The 17,044-nt window shown below is 32.5% G+C and overlaps 1 protein-coding gene across 1 annotated transcript in view; it reads right to left on the bottom strand.

The window, feature by feature from the left end:
* Nucleotides 1-256: 256 nt before the first annotated feature.
* The window catches only part of LOC112691312 (RYamide receptor-like), a 75,435-nt gene continuing 58,647 nt past the window's right edge, over nucleotides 257-17,044 (bottom strand). The window contains exons 2-6 of the mRNA XM_025565479.1: nucleotides 11,252-11,399; nucleotides 7,594-7,799; nucleotides 4,361-4,509; nucleotides 4,080-4,201; nucleotides 257-912 (exon numbers count right to left, since the gene is read on the bottom strand). Of these exons, the coding sequence (XP_025421264.1) occupies nucleotides 257-912; nucleotides 4,080-4,201; nucleotides 4,361-4,509; nucleotides 7,594-7,799; nucleotides 11,252-11,381 (1,263 nt within the window). The 5' untranslated portion in view covers nucleotides 11,382-11,399. The remainder of the gene's footprint in view (nucleotides 913-4,079; nucleotides 4,202-4,360; nucleotides 4,510-7,593; nucleotides 7,800-11,251; nucleotides 11,400-17,044) is intronic.

Genomic DNA, 17,044 nt, shown 5'->3' with positions numbered 1-17,044 from the left:
AATCTGCAATTATAAAAAATGAAAATGTACATCTAAGAGATTAAAAATAAATACACAAAAGTATTAAGTACAAGAGCTCTGAATATTTGTATATTATTCTTATTTGAAATTCGTCTTTTTTTTTTCAATAATAACTTTATGTTATAAATTCTATAAAAAAAAAAATAAAAAAAAACCATTTACATAAATTTTTTATTAAAAGGGATCATTTGAAACATAATAAAAACTTTATTCTAGTGTTTCATTGTGCATGGTATTATACTAGTGAATAAAAGTAAATGTATTTTTTCTTTTTTTTGTTAGAAGAATAGCGATGATACACACACGAAAAGTCAGAGTGAACCATTATTTCCTTCCGAAAAAAAGTTGTATTGGTAATATATTTTAAGAAGCGCGAATTTAGAAGTTTCCTTATAACTTTAAACTTTGTTCCTCCGTCCCTTAGACGGTTCTCAGTGGTTCTGAAATTCTGACTGTGCAGTGTAACTTTTTTTGAAAAGCGGTTGGTAAGTTGTGGATTCCTGACGTGACCAAGAACGGGTAGTGTTATCGCCAGGTGGTCACAAACGCGGCCGGACCACAATAGCGGGTTATAATATGTCTTTCGTGTTGTACCGTTTTGGCGTACGGTACATTTTATTCGTTTCGTTTTATTTTTTTCCGAGTCAACGCTTTCGGCATCGCGTACACTTACTTTCTTTTTGTTACGCATCAAATTTGCGTCTCTGCTGTCTTGCGCGTTGCCCGGCGCGTGTGATCCCCACAACCGTAACGCCATTCGCATGTAGACGACCGTTATGATGACCACGGGTACCAAGTACTGGACGAACAGTAGCGTTACCCTGTAGAAAAGCATGGTCCTTTCAGGAAGTCGGACATTGTAGCAGAACGGTTTCACCAACTTTCGGCCGTCTGGAAAACGTTACAATGTAAATTTACTAACCGGGAGGGCGAGGGTAGCGCTCGCGGTGAAAAAGTCTTTTAAATTTGTAAATTTTTAACGACAACGATCACGTTGTTTACCACACGTTGGTGCATTATTATTATTATTATTATTTATCTACTGGTTAACTTTTGGCCGACTTGCACTAGGCCCACACGAATGCCGATCCCTTGATTAAATAGTATGCGCGGTTTGGAGCAGGAGACAAAAACGACCGCTCTGGGCTTTCATTAGAAATCCCTGTTTTTACCATTCCGATAGAATTCGGTCGAAATAATGGTTAGTTTCAATAGAGCCCGTACACACAAGACAATTCGTCTATATTCACTATATTCAACCCACGTGGTTAATATAGATAAAATAAATGCCAGTTTGATATTAATTTATCTGCCAATTAACAAACACAAGATATAACTTAATGTGAATTAAGCATGTGACTTAACCGGAGAAATATTAATACAAAGAAACCGTTTCGCTAACAATAATCGTAAAGAAATTAAACATTTTTTCTGTGTACTTGGAGAGATATTTTCCTGTCAAATTGGTGATCTGAGAACACAACTGTTTCGTTATAACTGATAAAAAGTTTTGTTTAGCTCAATATAATAATTGACGTATATGAAAAAAATGAAACCTTGCCTAACCTAGTGAACTATTCGGTAAAGTAACGATTATTTTTTTTCGGATCAAATTTGTTTACAAAATCTGAAATTTTAATTCTTCGTTATTTCAAATACACTGCAAATTATAAGCCCAAAGAATCATGAACGTTGTCCTCCGATATTTAGTTGGTTTCAAAAACTATTTGAAAAAGTTTAAATAAAATCATCAGATTTATTATTTGTGATCCCGTGTGGGGTTAAATAAAGTTAAATCATAACGTTGTACTCTATGGTATATTGTGTGCCCACTAAACGTTTATTATTTTACGTGGTCGAATGTAAACATCGGAAATGTTTGCGATACGAGATGATGTGAATAATATAGTAATGTAGCGAACCACTGTTCATTTACTCGTGCTCTCTAGTACCATAAAGTCATCCCTTTTCTGTTCCAAGTGCAAAACTTGAAGAGGGAAATATTACATAGTCATAACATCCATAATTATAGCAATAATAATTATCATGACGGAATGCACGGATGCAGTGTGCTCGGCAACACATTTGCTCGTTGTAATAATAATAATAATAATAATAATAATATTTATAATAGAAGATGTTACTTCACGCATTAGTCTTGTTACTACTTTTCGTGTTCAAGCAATAATTATTTCGTAGTTTAAAACTATTTCTCATCGAGAACAATATCTCAACATCGAAATAGAATTCATAACGATTTTCTAATAAATTAATTTTAAAACTAAATTAAAGTATATTGTTGTTTTGAAAAAAAGGGCTGTTATACTTTAGGAGAGTGGTTCTCAAACTTTTTTGCTCGTGGAGCCTTTATCTTCCTAAAAAAATTTACCGAGCCTCGTAAATTAAGAATTTAAGTCAATAACAATTATCAATATTTTATGTTGAGAAAAATGTACAGTCCAAAGTTAAATTTTTTTTTTGAGAAGCTCGAATTTTGTCATTTGCTGTGAAAACTGTGGTCATTTTACGTTATATTGATAAATTTACTTAACTTAATTTTGTGAAAATATTAGCCAAGTAGTGAAGTCGGAATAAGTAAATTTTAATAGAAGTCTGAGCTGTAAGTTAAATGGGTGTCACAAAAACGTACAATTCATTGCGCAATTCAAGTAATCATACTGGTGTTTTTCCACGATAGTTAAGAAATATAATAATATTTTAATTTAATTAATTCAGATTTGCTTACGGAGTCCTTAGACTTCTTTCGTGGAGCTCTAGGGCTCCGCTAAGTAGAGTTTGAAAATCAATGCTATAAGAAATACCTCTAACTGTTATGGTAAACTATTTTTATATTCATATTAATTTATTGTATTTTAGGTAAAATTTCACTTTCAGCATTCCGTGTGATAGTATAATTCAAAACCATTTTTGAAAATTAAAGTTAGAACAATGAATGAAATAAATACGAGTATGATAAAAATATATATGTATATTGCATTATCTTTTAAAACAGTATATATTCATATAAAATGTGTTAATTAAAATTTAGAGGAAATTTTTTTTTTTTAATTTTAATTATTACAATAACTATTGCTAAATATAAAAGAATGTTGTTAGTTATGAATTCAATTAGTAAGCCCGTTATTATATCAATTGATAATTTTGTTATTTATAACAGCTGAAAATGTTGATTTATATCGTATTTTAACCTTCAATATTTTTTTAACTTAATGTGATATAGACGTGTATAGGGTCATTGTAACTAATAGTAATAAAATAAATATTTTAATGGTATAACATCAATAATCGTTCGCAGAAAATAATTCGTTCGCACGCAAATCGTTCTTATACGACAATCGTTCACGCACACATTGTTCGGTATAAAATATTTTTAGCGCATCAAAAACAACCAATTGTTAAGAATGTTAATACATTTATAGGTACGTTTCGTTTAAGTATTTACATGGTTTTTTATTAATTTTTTTTTTCATGTTTATAATTGAAAATTGTATGCTCGTAGAAACTCAATCGTTGCTCGATCAGTGCTATCTGAACATATTTATTACACGTTTTTTTTTCACGACCATGGTTTTTAACCAGTTGACGTATATAATATTTTATTTCATCCGAAGTGTTCGAACAAATATCCACGTTGTCGGATGTTTGGACGAAATATGTGCAGACGGAGAAGCGTTCTACATGACCCCTTGTTCCCGCCAAAATCAAATGCATTCGACCGGCCAATAAACCAATGCGGTACATGAAAAAGTCACGTTCGGAATCGCGGGGAAAATATTTCCGTACGCGAACACTTAGCGCGATCGAACAATTTTGGAGCGAACCATTTTCCACGAATACCAGACAACGTCCCTTTAAACCAAGTCAAACGTATTCGGTTTATTTCTCTCAGGGGGGGGGGGAATAAAAAAAGAAATATAATTGCAACGTTCGCCGACTGTTGGTCACACTTGAACGTGTCCAACACGTCGCAGTGTCCGGGGGTGCTTTTCGATGCTAGCAAGGGCTTATCGGTGGCTAGTAAAAACCGTGTCACTGACCTCCGTCCCCGTACTCGATCAACTGTACCCTGAGGGCGACGGCCATCGGCGTGGCGAGCGCGAATGCTATTGCCCATATGGCGGCTATTGACATTTTCGCACGGAACTTCGACGGTGTTGCACTGTAACGGAAAACATGCAAACGTATGAGCAACATAATACGAGTACAAAAATGAAAACAAAAAAATAAAAAAAATATTCAAAAAGTAATCAAAGGGACCGTCTGCGGGTTGTCGGGACGGCGTCGTCAAATGGTTCGCGATCGCGAGGACGTGACCAACCTGAGCGGACTGAGGATGGCCCGGTGACGATCGATCGCGATCGCGGTCAGGGTGAATATGCTCACGTTGACCGAGAGCACCTGCACGAACGGGCAGAACGGGCACATCACCGCGGGCAGGTTCCACCGTTGCAACAGAGCCGCTTGAAACTGAAACAACAACAACGACGTGTCCATAACATTCAGTGGCGTAAATAGGTTTTTATTTTAGAGGGGAGGGGCAATTATGTATTTAATTTTTGGGGGGAAGGGAAGGCACACTGTTACGGCATAAATTACTATAAGACTTCTCAACTGTCTTTACACCATCAGAGGAAACAAGAAACTCAATTTTTTTAATGATTTGTAAATTTAAAAAAATATAAAAACTACATTGTAATAAACAATTTATTTTATTAGAGTCACTCAAATTGACCACATAATTTCTTATAAAAACAAACATATATTATGAATTCTAAATTTTAAATTATCGCACAAGCAACATTCTCAGTACTACGACCAATTTTCGGAACAGCCCTCCGCAATAAGATATATCCGTGTCTAAAAAAACAGTTTTTAACAATGGTGTTTTTTTATTTCGAGGGGGGGGGCTCCCTCGTTTCTCTCCCCATAAATATGCCACTGATTATGTTACAAGACCGTTCGTGCGTGGCCGCGACTCGTCATTCACGTTTGCCGCTCGTCGCGTCGTAATTGTTGCCACGGGCGTACAACGGTTGGGACGTGTTCGGGTCTCCTGATAGCTTCCCGGAGTTTTAGCAGCCCTCTCCCTAACAAGGGTTCCAGAATGATTTATTGCGGAAACATAAAAGATCACGATATGTGCGAACCGAGTGGTAGGTCATGTGTAGGTTTAGGGACTTATAGCCTTAAAAAATACACAAATATGCATGCAAATATGCTTCTAAAATCATTAAAATATGCATTTATATGCATAAAAAAAAAATGACCACATAGTACACAATATAAAACGTGTTCATCGGATTTAAATATATCTTTAAATTCCAAAACAAAACTTTGTAGTCGACTACTCGTAGACTGTTGTACTTTCGGCATTATACAATGTTATAAAATATACTCGTACGACCGTTTTACGTATGATTCAACGTTACGTGGTTGCGAGACGCAAAAACAACGACGGATAATAATCGACTGAACTGAACACTAAAATTTATTATTCTATATCGACTATTATCTTTATTGACATCCTGTCGATATCCAGCGGGTTATACGGTCGATACGGGTTTATAGTATTATTCATACTTACACAAAAATTATAGCGAGATATGAAAGGTAATTTGCAAATAGAATATTACTGGAAGCATTAAGTCCTCTAGTACAATTTTTTTTTTCGATCGGTTGAAATATGTATATATAGTTATATGTATCTATAGTTTTTAATTTTAAATTTTAAAAATTTGTCAAAATATGCAAAATAAGCATAAAAATTTTAAAATATGCACTCTCCTGCAAAATTTATCAATTATGCAAAAATATGCGCATTCAAATTTTAGATCTGATATCATGGCACCGAGAAACGAACTTATTTCGCACTCGGCTATATTTAACAATAATTAAAAAAAGTATGCAAATGCTAGAAATCCCTAAGCCTAGTCATGTGATTTCTAAAAATATTTGCAAACCTCAGCCTAATTTTGGCATTGATTCGTTACTAAGTTATTTACAAGTTATACCGGCAGAATAAATAGTTATTGTTTTTATATATATATATTTTTTTTAATATTCGAAATTTATTCTGAGCACAGGGAGATGCGTGGGTGGAACAAAATGCTCGTTTTCGTAACACGAATCCACACAAATTGCGTTTAATATGCGCCTATAAATACTACACCGTCATTACTGCATTGGTTACGTGAATCACACGGTTTCCACTTTTCCACCACGATGTCAATGAAATGTGTTTTGTTAATAACATGCACAAGTTTCTGCACATCTCTGGTGATCAATGCGAATGGATATCAATGAGTGGATGGATTTTATTCGAATGTATGCGGCGTGTAATGAAAAATGAAAACTTCGAATGCGTTAGAAGACTGATGAAACGCAAAGAATACCATATATATATCTTCGGAGTGTGAATCTATAAACGTGATTAGAAGATGAAAAAGTATTATGTTTATATATTTTATTTATCGCCAGGAGGATATGGCGTCGCTCGCAAAAGTTTTACAAAGGGACAGAAATATTATGCTCCGATAAAATAAGTCAGGGATGGCACGTCTCACATATCATATGCCTGTCACCCCGTTGGACTTGTTAATACGGGTCTGAGTCGGGTGTGGTGTAGGATGACACGACTGCTTTCAGTGGCACGCGTTCGATAAAAATTAATAATTTTTTAAAAATATTTCGAGTTCTACCTATGCTTGTTTAATAAACAATGTTTATTTATGAAAACATGTTCATTTTAAAATAAAAATATGTATAGAAATATAGATAAAAAGAAAAAATATTGTCCAGCTTACGACAAAATGAAGATAAGATTTTCGGTTTTAAATCAAATTAGTTTTATATAAATAAACATAACTGAACACGTCTCAAAAAAGTTTTTACACCCTCCCCAAAACTTTTGGGTAAAATAACTTTTGAATGTATACAGAATAAATGCTAAGTAATTTGAAACATGTATTCTGGATAAAATAGTTACTATTATACCTACAATATATTTTATAAATTTCGAATATTTATCATGTATTTAAAGCGCCTAAATGGAAATATTTGTTGTAATAATTTTTGAGTATTAAATCTATAAATTAACCATTTTTGTAAATTTTGTGTAAATTTTTATTCTGCATTTACTATCTTAAATGAACATAAATATTAAAATACAAGGTCGTGTAAAAAACCGTTTTTTAAATAATTTTCAACTGTAAACAAACACAGAAATAGTTTATTATTTGATGATGGGAACATTATAAGAATTAAAATAAGAATTTTATCGGTTGAAAAATTTTGAAAATAAATATATTCTGAATTGTATGCATCTAAGTTAGAATATCTAAAGATGACTCTGAAAAATATATGAAACGGTTTTAAAATTTCCAAGTTTTTGAGTCACTTGATGATTTAGTATAACCTTACCAAGGTTATACTATTCATGCTTTCCGATCAGTGGTCACTATTAGTATATTATAATTGTGTGTAATCAGGGGTAGAATCTTAAGCGTTTATATGAGGTAATATTGCAAAATAAACTAGGATTTAATCGCTTACTTGAAAAGGTATTGAAAACAGTCCAATTACGATATCGGCAAGAGCCAAATTCGCTATGTACAGGTTGGTGACGTTGCGCATCCGTCGGCTTGACGTCACTATCCATATGACTAAAGCGTTGCCAACCACAGCCATAACGGAAATCGTTCCGTAGAACATCGACAGAAGAACAATAATGCTGATGGGTACATCGTACAAAATTGTAGCTGAAAAATTTATAAACATTACAGTTAATAATATTCAAACCGACATGGATTGTTAGGTCGATTTGAATAAATTTGAATAAATATCCGCCAATAACTCTCGTTGGATACCAATGGCCATTTTTTTTTTTATTTTTTTTTTTATCAAATCTCGAATTATTGTAACGGTAACTTATTAAAAGGAATTATAGTTTGAATCGCTTTTAATAGATTATTCAATAAGAAAATTATATTACGTCTACGTATGTACACTTACTGAACAATGAAATTTAAAATACGAGTAAAAGTTTTAAGGGAAATTGTCACTTGATGACGAATATAGTTTTTGACTGAAACGCAGATTTTAGAATAAGATGACAACTATTTGAATGCAATCATTTATTTCATGCGTAATATTGTAAAGTTGTCGTTACTATATTGTTTTTGTTCGTGCGCGTTTTACATCTCTAATATTTAAATATGTATTTGCAAAAAAAAAAAAAAAAATGTTCTAAATCTTATTCGTCTGTTACTCCGTTCGAACATTCCGATCAACGAAGCTTAGATAAACAAAAAGATAATACATAAAACGGTTTTTCTTTAAGTTAACACATTCATCTTTCAAAGATTAACTGCACACGATGGTGCAGTGACTTGAGCACGCGGATAGTTCTTTTTTTTTTTTTACACGTCCCTTAGCCAAGTCTGCAATTGTTATGAATGTGTTAACTTCAAGTCGGGTGGCACGTGGTAAGCCAAAGAAATGTACGCCAATGTAAGGGTAGACACTAAGGACAATGTGTCAGTCCTTGAGATTAGGAGTTGTGTGTTCACCGCAATATCGAATAAATCCATTACTGTACACTCCGCACAACTGTTCTTAGCGACGGTTTACGTGTGTCCGCGGCGCACTGGATCGCGGGACGAATAGTGCTCTATTCGGTTTAAGGCGACGTAAACATTCGCTTGATGCATCCTTTGATTACTCGAATCACAACCAATGTAACCGCCATTTATTTATCCAACAATATCTACATATATTTGTTACACTGCTAAGTAAATTGTGTGAAAAGTTCAATAATATTATATTTTTATTTTTTACACTTCGCAATTACATAATTTTTGTTTTTCTAAAACTCGATGTATACATGTACATTTTAAATAAATAGTACATCGGTAATGATGTTCAGTAAATTATCACATGAATATTGAAATTACTCAGCACAAGTGATTTGTATAATTATTAGATATTAATTATGTTGAAAGTATGTACTTTTAAATCTGTTTACCGATCCAAGTTAGTTAATATGTAGGCGAGAAAATGATTTGATATGACCCTTTCGGAAACGAACAATTATCAATGTTCTACACATTTTCCGTTTCGGTTTTATTATAGTCATACGATGCAAAACGCACACTCCTAAGCTCTAATGTCATCGATAACTTAAACGTTATTCGTCTCCCAAAAAATATTTGTCAATAAATGTAACGGATAAGTTAATTAATCAACTGATTCTATGTACGTTAAAGTGTGCACGTTATTATAATGTTGTTCTCTACAATCATACATATTTTACCACAAGTAGGTACGCCGAAGAACGAGATCAATAGCAGTTCAACGAAAACGTCTTCGGACGAAATTCGTATGATCTAACAAATAATATTAATAAATACGATCGACGACAGTGATAACTCGACGACTTAGCGCATGTTGACGAATCGCGGCCAAATACGTAAGCCGTATAAATGACGAATTCGCGAATTCGATTAGATTACACTTGCTCCCGAAATGTGCGCATACTATTAGTAATTACTGTTATTACCTACCTATTCTCTACGCTTATCATTACTGTTAAATCATGACGATGTTAAAATAATAAATACCATGGATTACTGATTACTTTTCATCATCCACCCACCAACCTGACCCACCCATAGTTCTGGGGAATTTTCCCCGATTCATACCCGTGTGTTCGGCATCATTGCCTGGAGTGTACGGCGCACTGGTGTCTGCAGGTAAAATCTCCGTCACCGCCGTATCCCTGTAGGACGCGAAACACGTGAGAAGATATTCAACAAAACCAATGCTCGTACGACAATCGCCGGTAATGAAAAAACGGATAACGCCTCTCCTAAACCGTGACCGGGATGACATGAGCAGCGCGCGCGCGTCCAGTCGAGCTGTCGGCAAAGCTTTTAAACGAGGGTTCTTGTTTTCCTGAACTGTAATCGCTTGCGGTAATTTACACCCTTTCGGACCACGTTACCGTATTGTGATTACGTAGAGACTTCACGAGTGTAAGGTATATTATTTCAATGGGCAATATCCGTAAACGTGTGGTTTATTATTATTATTGTTTCGGCAAAGATTTTATACGAGACGTTGTACGAAAAAAATAATAAATAAATAATTAATTTATGGAACGCTCGTCGCGTAGTTAATATTTCTACTCCGTCGTTGTTTTTGCTTTTCGAGTGTTACGAACGGGTTTCGCAGGGAAAACCAAACGCCCGAGCTATACAATTAGAATCAATCATAACATACTCATACACAAACATTGACAATTGGAACATTTGTTGATTTTTAGCGTAAATCGTTGGTGTTACGGTTTTTTTTTTTTTTAACTGTGGTCGTATATTCTGCTAAATTTCAGACTGAAAGTCAGCGTTTTACGAATTTGATTATTTTTAAATGCTTAAAAGTAGTGGGTGGCTGATAGAAATTTTCTCCTATTTAGACCACGAAGAATTCAAATGAAAAGCACATAATCAGGATTTGCGTTCAGCGATTCTGATTGGTCATCAGTTTTATCTTTTATCATATTTCATATATTGTATTTTTTTTCCTCAACTCAACTTCAACTGTTCAGTAAAACATTATTTTTACCACCGTCATCAATAAATCCCGAGCCGATTAGCGTTGTCTATATAGAAAGTTTCAAGAGACTAAACCTTTTTCAAACCGTATTATCATCATCGACGGCTACAGTATAACAAAAAACTGAAAATATTGTATTGATTTCGTGAGGAGATGTAACGACTTTATGTTATTCCAATTTATTATTTTACAAGTTAATACAAGTTAAGTATATTGTGATAAATTGAAAACCAGCCGAATAAACTAAAATAAATAAATAAATTTAGTTCATTATTCAAATAAAAAAAATATTGAAGCCGGTGAGCTCAAATGTTTCAACAAATTAATTTATTGAAAAATACACGAACTATAAACATATTATATGCAATTATATTACATACTATATTATTTAAAAAAAATCTGACAATAAATGGATGGAAATAGTATTATAAAATAATATTATATTTAATTGTTTTCAATTTAAACTAAATGTGATTCGAACGACGATGACGATTATATTTGTTTTTAGTATTACAGCAATGATTTAAATATTGATATAGCGTATAAAAATTGGGTGTATTGAGGAATAAAAAATTGAATGATTATATTTTATACTTACATTCTAAGTACAAATCGGTATGGTTCGTATAATTATTGCAACTACTTATTGAAATCGAAGAGCTATTCTTCATGTTTATATTTTCTTTCGATGACTCATTGCACGCTATGCTGTAATCAATTTCGTCCATTTTGTTTGATTGTGTGATCTGGAAATACAAGTAAAAGTTATTATTGAGAGTTTATATAAATAATAATAATGTTGAATATGTACAATGGTTTTTATTTTTTTTTATTTAGAAAATTAACAATCTATGCTACATGTACGATAAGGTAGATAATGAGATAAATTAATTTACAAACACGTAAATAACAGAGGAAGGAGGCCATCCAGTGATATATCTCTATGAACGTTTATATACGTACACTTAGTATAATTTTTTTTTTTTTTTTAGGTAGTTAATGGTTAATATTATATTATTATGTCATAAATAATATAATTATAATATAATGATATTATATTATTTAATATAAATGGTTTAGTCGATGGATCGGGTTTCCAGGAAAGTTGACGGTAGAAAGACAGATGATTGGAGGATTTGAGTGGGAATGGAGTTTTCTGTGAACGTTTGAATAATGTTTTTTTGCTAATTGATTTATTTTTTCTATATTGGGATCGTTATTTAAGGTATTGTTTGATACAACACTATGGAGTTAGGGATTTGTATATAATTATTTTTTTTTTTTAGTATATATTTTTGACTAATATAGGACGGAGCTGATGAAGACGACTGTTAAGTGTTTTACGCATAGTTTTGAGGAGTGGGCCCCAAGTCAGTCTTTTGTTATGTACTATACCTTGTAACATAACTTGAAGTCTTAATGCTTAATTAATTTTGTTAACTTTATTTCCAAATATATTAATAATTATACAATTATATAAAATATTCAAACTACAATACAACATGGATATAATAAATATTCCCTTCTCCTGATGAGGTTATACAAAGATCACAAACATAATACATAAACTGTATGATTCACAATACTGATATCAGTATACGTACGGCGAGATTTACACTAATATATCAACGTACTACTTATAGTATGCTACGTTGAATATTCGTAGCCTATGGTAGCGTTGAACTACTCGCTCGTCCACAATGATACACAGCGAAAACACAAATGTTACCAACCACGATGATATCACACACGATGTGAACAGGGACACGTCTTATCAGTTACCTCTTGGCAGCGGATGTCGAACGGGCACACTCCCTGGCGGTGGATTGTTCAAACTCGATTGGCGACGGCTCTTTGACTCTCTGCAGCTACTGCATACGACGTTGATCTTCGTTAAGTGGTTAGTGATGGTCGCAATGATGGCCACTGGAACGGCGGGGTAATAGTATCAAGATTTCCCGTACAAGACATTATGTATATACTATAGATTAGTCTGTAATCACAAGTATCAGTTATCCGATACTGGGAGGAAGCTATTGGACGATTTGAATTTTTGCCGTTTTATACTTTAATGTTCCGGGATCAATTATTAGCGTCGGTAGTATTTGCCATACATTTAGTATACAACAGTGCGGGTCGCAAATGCCGATGACCGACGCGCTATCTTCATTATCTTTTTATCATAAACAAGTTGACCGTGAGAGTTTATAGATTACTGGTCGCGCGCTCTATCGTTGCAGATGTGCGAGAACATGTTGTCTCGTTACAATCTATGCATTTAACTTGGTTTAACGTTGGGATAGGAGAGCTTTGAAAATAGTATAGGAATATTTTTTTAGCGTAACGTAAATGGTACAATGACCGACTTTTCTGTATTTAATTTTATTTTCCATTTTGATGCCCAAAGGTCAATTTCGTTTAGGTGATTTTGTAGTGAATTGGCAGCTATAATGGGGTCTTCGTCGGATGCTAGTATCGTTGTATGATCTGCATATGTGGCTAAAATTGTGAGATTTAAATTAGGGATATCAGAAGTAAAAATATTAAATAAGCCGTGGGAGTTATCGCTTCTTTGTGGGATAACAGCAGTTAAAGGTTAGTAGAAAGAAAGTGAGTCACCGTGTCCGACTTGAAAAGTACGATTTGCTAAAAATTAACAAATCATCAAGTAATAGGGTGCAGGTAGAAACGACTTTAATTTAAATAGAATGGCCGAGTACCAAACCCGATCGAGCGCTTGAGCCACGTCGAGTAATAGACCGGCATAATATTGTTTTTTTTGAATGAGATGGCTATAAGATCAATCAGCCTTTTTACTGGTGTTTCGAATTAATACCACCATCTATAAAAAACAATTACTAACTTAAAGAATCAAAAAACTGTTTGATTTGTCACTCAGTGATTGAAGGGTTGGGAGGACAATATATATTGATGATATTGTTACAGATTTGTTGTTGAGCTTGATTTGAATATTAGATGCTTTTATAGCTTGTTGTTGTAGATTAAGGAGTGGTTGGTGGTGTATATTAGGAGATATGATTAAACCTAAGCCGACGTGAGCGATCGTCCCATCAGAATTGTGAGCTTTTAGTAATTTGTATCCATAAAAAAATATTTAGTATTCAATATGCAGTGCATTTCTGATATTACGACTCTGTTTATTTTATTTTAAATTAGTGAATTAGGGAGTTCAGGTTCGTGTTGTTTTAAACCATTTGAGTTCCATAAAAGGATTTCGAGGGAACTAAATTTAAAAAATTAGTAATTTTATTTATGACAGTAGTCAATAATTCGATTAGAGAGTTGATTATTTGTTTAAATTCAGTTAAGAATGATGAAAGTTGATTCATTATACATTATTTGTATTATTATCAAGTAGAGTATTTTGATGTGTTACGTGTGTGAACTTAGCCCCCCAACTATAAAAAAATACTTTCCAAAATAATTGTAACCTTATTTTCTTAATTTGTAACTATTTGTAACTAAATTTTTAAAATTTTTAACCTCATATTTTTCAAGCTACGAGTACTTTATTAATGAAGGGCTAACTTTAAGCAGCCCCCCCCCCCCCAATTCAACGAAATCGTCCAAAACAAGTTGTAACTTATAAAATCCAATTTGTAACTATTTGTAATCAACTTTTTGACATTTGTAACCTCTTCAATTTTGAGTAGTTATCGATTTCCCTATGAGGAGGGCTGGCCCCCTCAATTCAATGAAATCGTTCAAAACAAACTGTAACTTATAAAACTCAATTTCTGACTATTTGTAACCAACTTTTTAGAATTTGTAACCTCATCAATTTTGAATCCCGATGGATTTCCCTAAGAAGATATCTTTATAAAAAAGTTAAAATTGTAAAATTGTAATTTATAATATCATGCAATTAAATTAATTCGCCTAGAAAATATCGTAAGTTGAAGAAAAATAATCTATATTTTATAAAAAAAAAATCTAAATTGAATAAATATGTCTTAATTTAATTTATTCCCTAACTAGAATTTTACTTTTATTTTTATTCGATTAGGCTAAAATCTTAAATAAAATATGTTTTATAACATATTCAATTTATGAACATATGTAATAAATTTTTAGCACTCATAACTTATAAGATAACTAACCCTTATTGAGAAATTTACGATAACTCGGAAGGGCCGAGGCTACAAATTCTAAAAATTTGGTTACAAATAGTTACAAATTGAGTTCTATAAGTAACAACTTGTATAGGACGATTTCATTGAATTGGGAGTGTCAGCCTCCCCATAGGGAAATCGATAACTACTCAAAATTGAAGAGGTTACAAATTTCAAAAAGTTTTTGTTGAATTGGGTGGCTACGTGAAGTTAGCCCTTCATTGAGAAAGTACCCGTAGCTTGAAAAATATGAGGTTACAAATTCTAAAAACATGGTTACAAATAGTTACAAATTAAGAAAATAAGGTTACAATTATTTTGGAAAGTATTTTTTATAGTTGGGGGCTAACTTCACACACGTTGATGTGTTTGGTGTTGGCAATTGGTAAAACTTCAGCGTGTTTTGAAACTGTATTCAAGATTGATTTTGTGTATTTAACAGTGTATCTCACTATTTGTAATCGTAAAATTTGCGGTTTTACGATAGAAAAATAACAGAATCTAAAGTGCCGCACGTATGACTTGGATGGAACAAGGTCCAACGACTAATACATAGCACAATGGCTTTAAGTGATTTTTATTACATTTCCGCGTCGCATTTAATTTCTTCGATGTTGTAACTATGTGTATTTAAAGTACAAAAACTTTCCTTATGTTATTTGAGAATGCTTTGGAACTCTAAATCTTGAGTGGGGTCCGTATATTGTAACAACATTGATAGTTGGTGAAACACGAGTGCGTACATTTGTTGGCGAACGGTATGTGTCATTCTAAAGTAAGACCAACCAACGTCAAACGGTGGCGTTCAATTACTATTGATTAAACGCAATATTATAAATAAACAATTAGGTGAACACCTAATAATAACAATGTGACATTATTTATTCACCGTCATCCAATTACTAATATTACACGAGTTCAAATTCTTAAAATGAACTACATAGAAGTTGTAGAAACAAAAAAAAAATTGTACGTGTATTCACGAATGCTTTATTGTTATCTTAAGAGTATTGATCGTAACAAAATTTGTTTTTAAAATTTCCTTTTGTTCAGAATCAATTCCAACCGGTATCTGTAGAGCCCTAAGTACTAAACATCATTCGGACGTTTCGGTCCGAGTGCAAACATCATCGTGAACGCAGAACACATCCGTACGCTGCAGGTAAAACCCGTACGAGATAGTGTACTGTGCCGCGTGCGAATGTGACCGAGAATCATACATGCGTGGTGTCGATGTACTTAAATCTTGGTTGATTGACAATATGAACGAAAATTTGCGAAGTCGTATAATTTGTGAAAATGAAATTCCAATTGAAGCATTAAAACTCAACGTTACATAGAAATATATTCAATAAAATATTGCATAGAATATGTTTTATTTTTATACATGATTAAATAACATACATAAATTGTCAAAACATTTCACTATTTCAGGTAATTATTAACGTATACAATTAAAAGCACGATCTTTTTCACTTGCTTGGTAAAATAACATTAAAAAACATCTTATAATCGGGTAAAAAATTAACTATAATAAAATATAATCAACAAAGGGACATTTTTATTTATTTTTGATTACGTAAGAGAAATATTAAAGTTAAAGTTGTATAATATTTGAATTTGTTAATTTCAGCGATTATTTTCAAAAATAAGTATATTTAAATAAAATAAAAATTAAAGAAAAAGTAATAAAGTTCTTAATTGACAAATTCACTGACCAGAATACACATAATTCTCAATTTAAAAATTATGAATTTTTATAAAAAATAAATGAGTAGCCCTATGTAGAGAATCCATAATAATTATAATAATAATAATATTAATTTGAATAAAAAATATTTAAATAATACCTGGCTATGATATTTTCAACGAAATCATATTTTCACGTAATCGGATGGAAATCAAGAAAGGTTGAATAGGATAAAACAATATTCGTTACGAAAGTAATATAAAACAAAATTATGTTACATATCTTTAACATTTGAGAAATTTGATATAATCCTTGACAAGTTATAATTTTTCTGCGCAAGTATTAATATTTGAACGATTCGATCGATGAGAAGACAATGTTTAAACGCAATTTGAGAGATAGTAAAGTTATGCCCAACATGGAAATAATAATTATTAAAATATTAATTTATATGTTACGAGCATTATTGAATACCAGGCAATATACACATTGATCGGTAAATTTGGTCCTGAACAGGCAATTTAAACCTTGAATATAAATAAATAATTGTTGAACTTATAATATACTG

This window comes from Sipha flava, unplaced genomic scaffold (assembly GCF_003268045.1).
Source record: "Sipha flava isolate LNK unplaced genomic scaffold, YSA_version1 597_pilon_pilon, whole genome shotgun sequence".
NCBI classification, from domain to species: Eukaryota; Metazoa; Arthropoda; class Insecta; order Hemiptera; family Aphididae; genus Sipha; species Sipha flava.
This window is presented reverse-complemented; position numbering and strand designations above follow the sequence as displayed.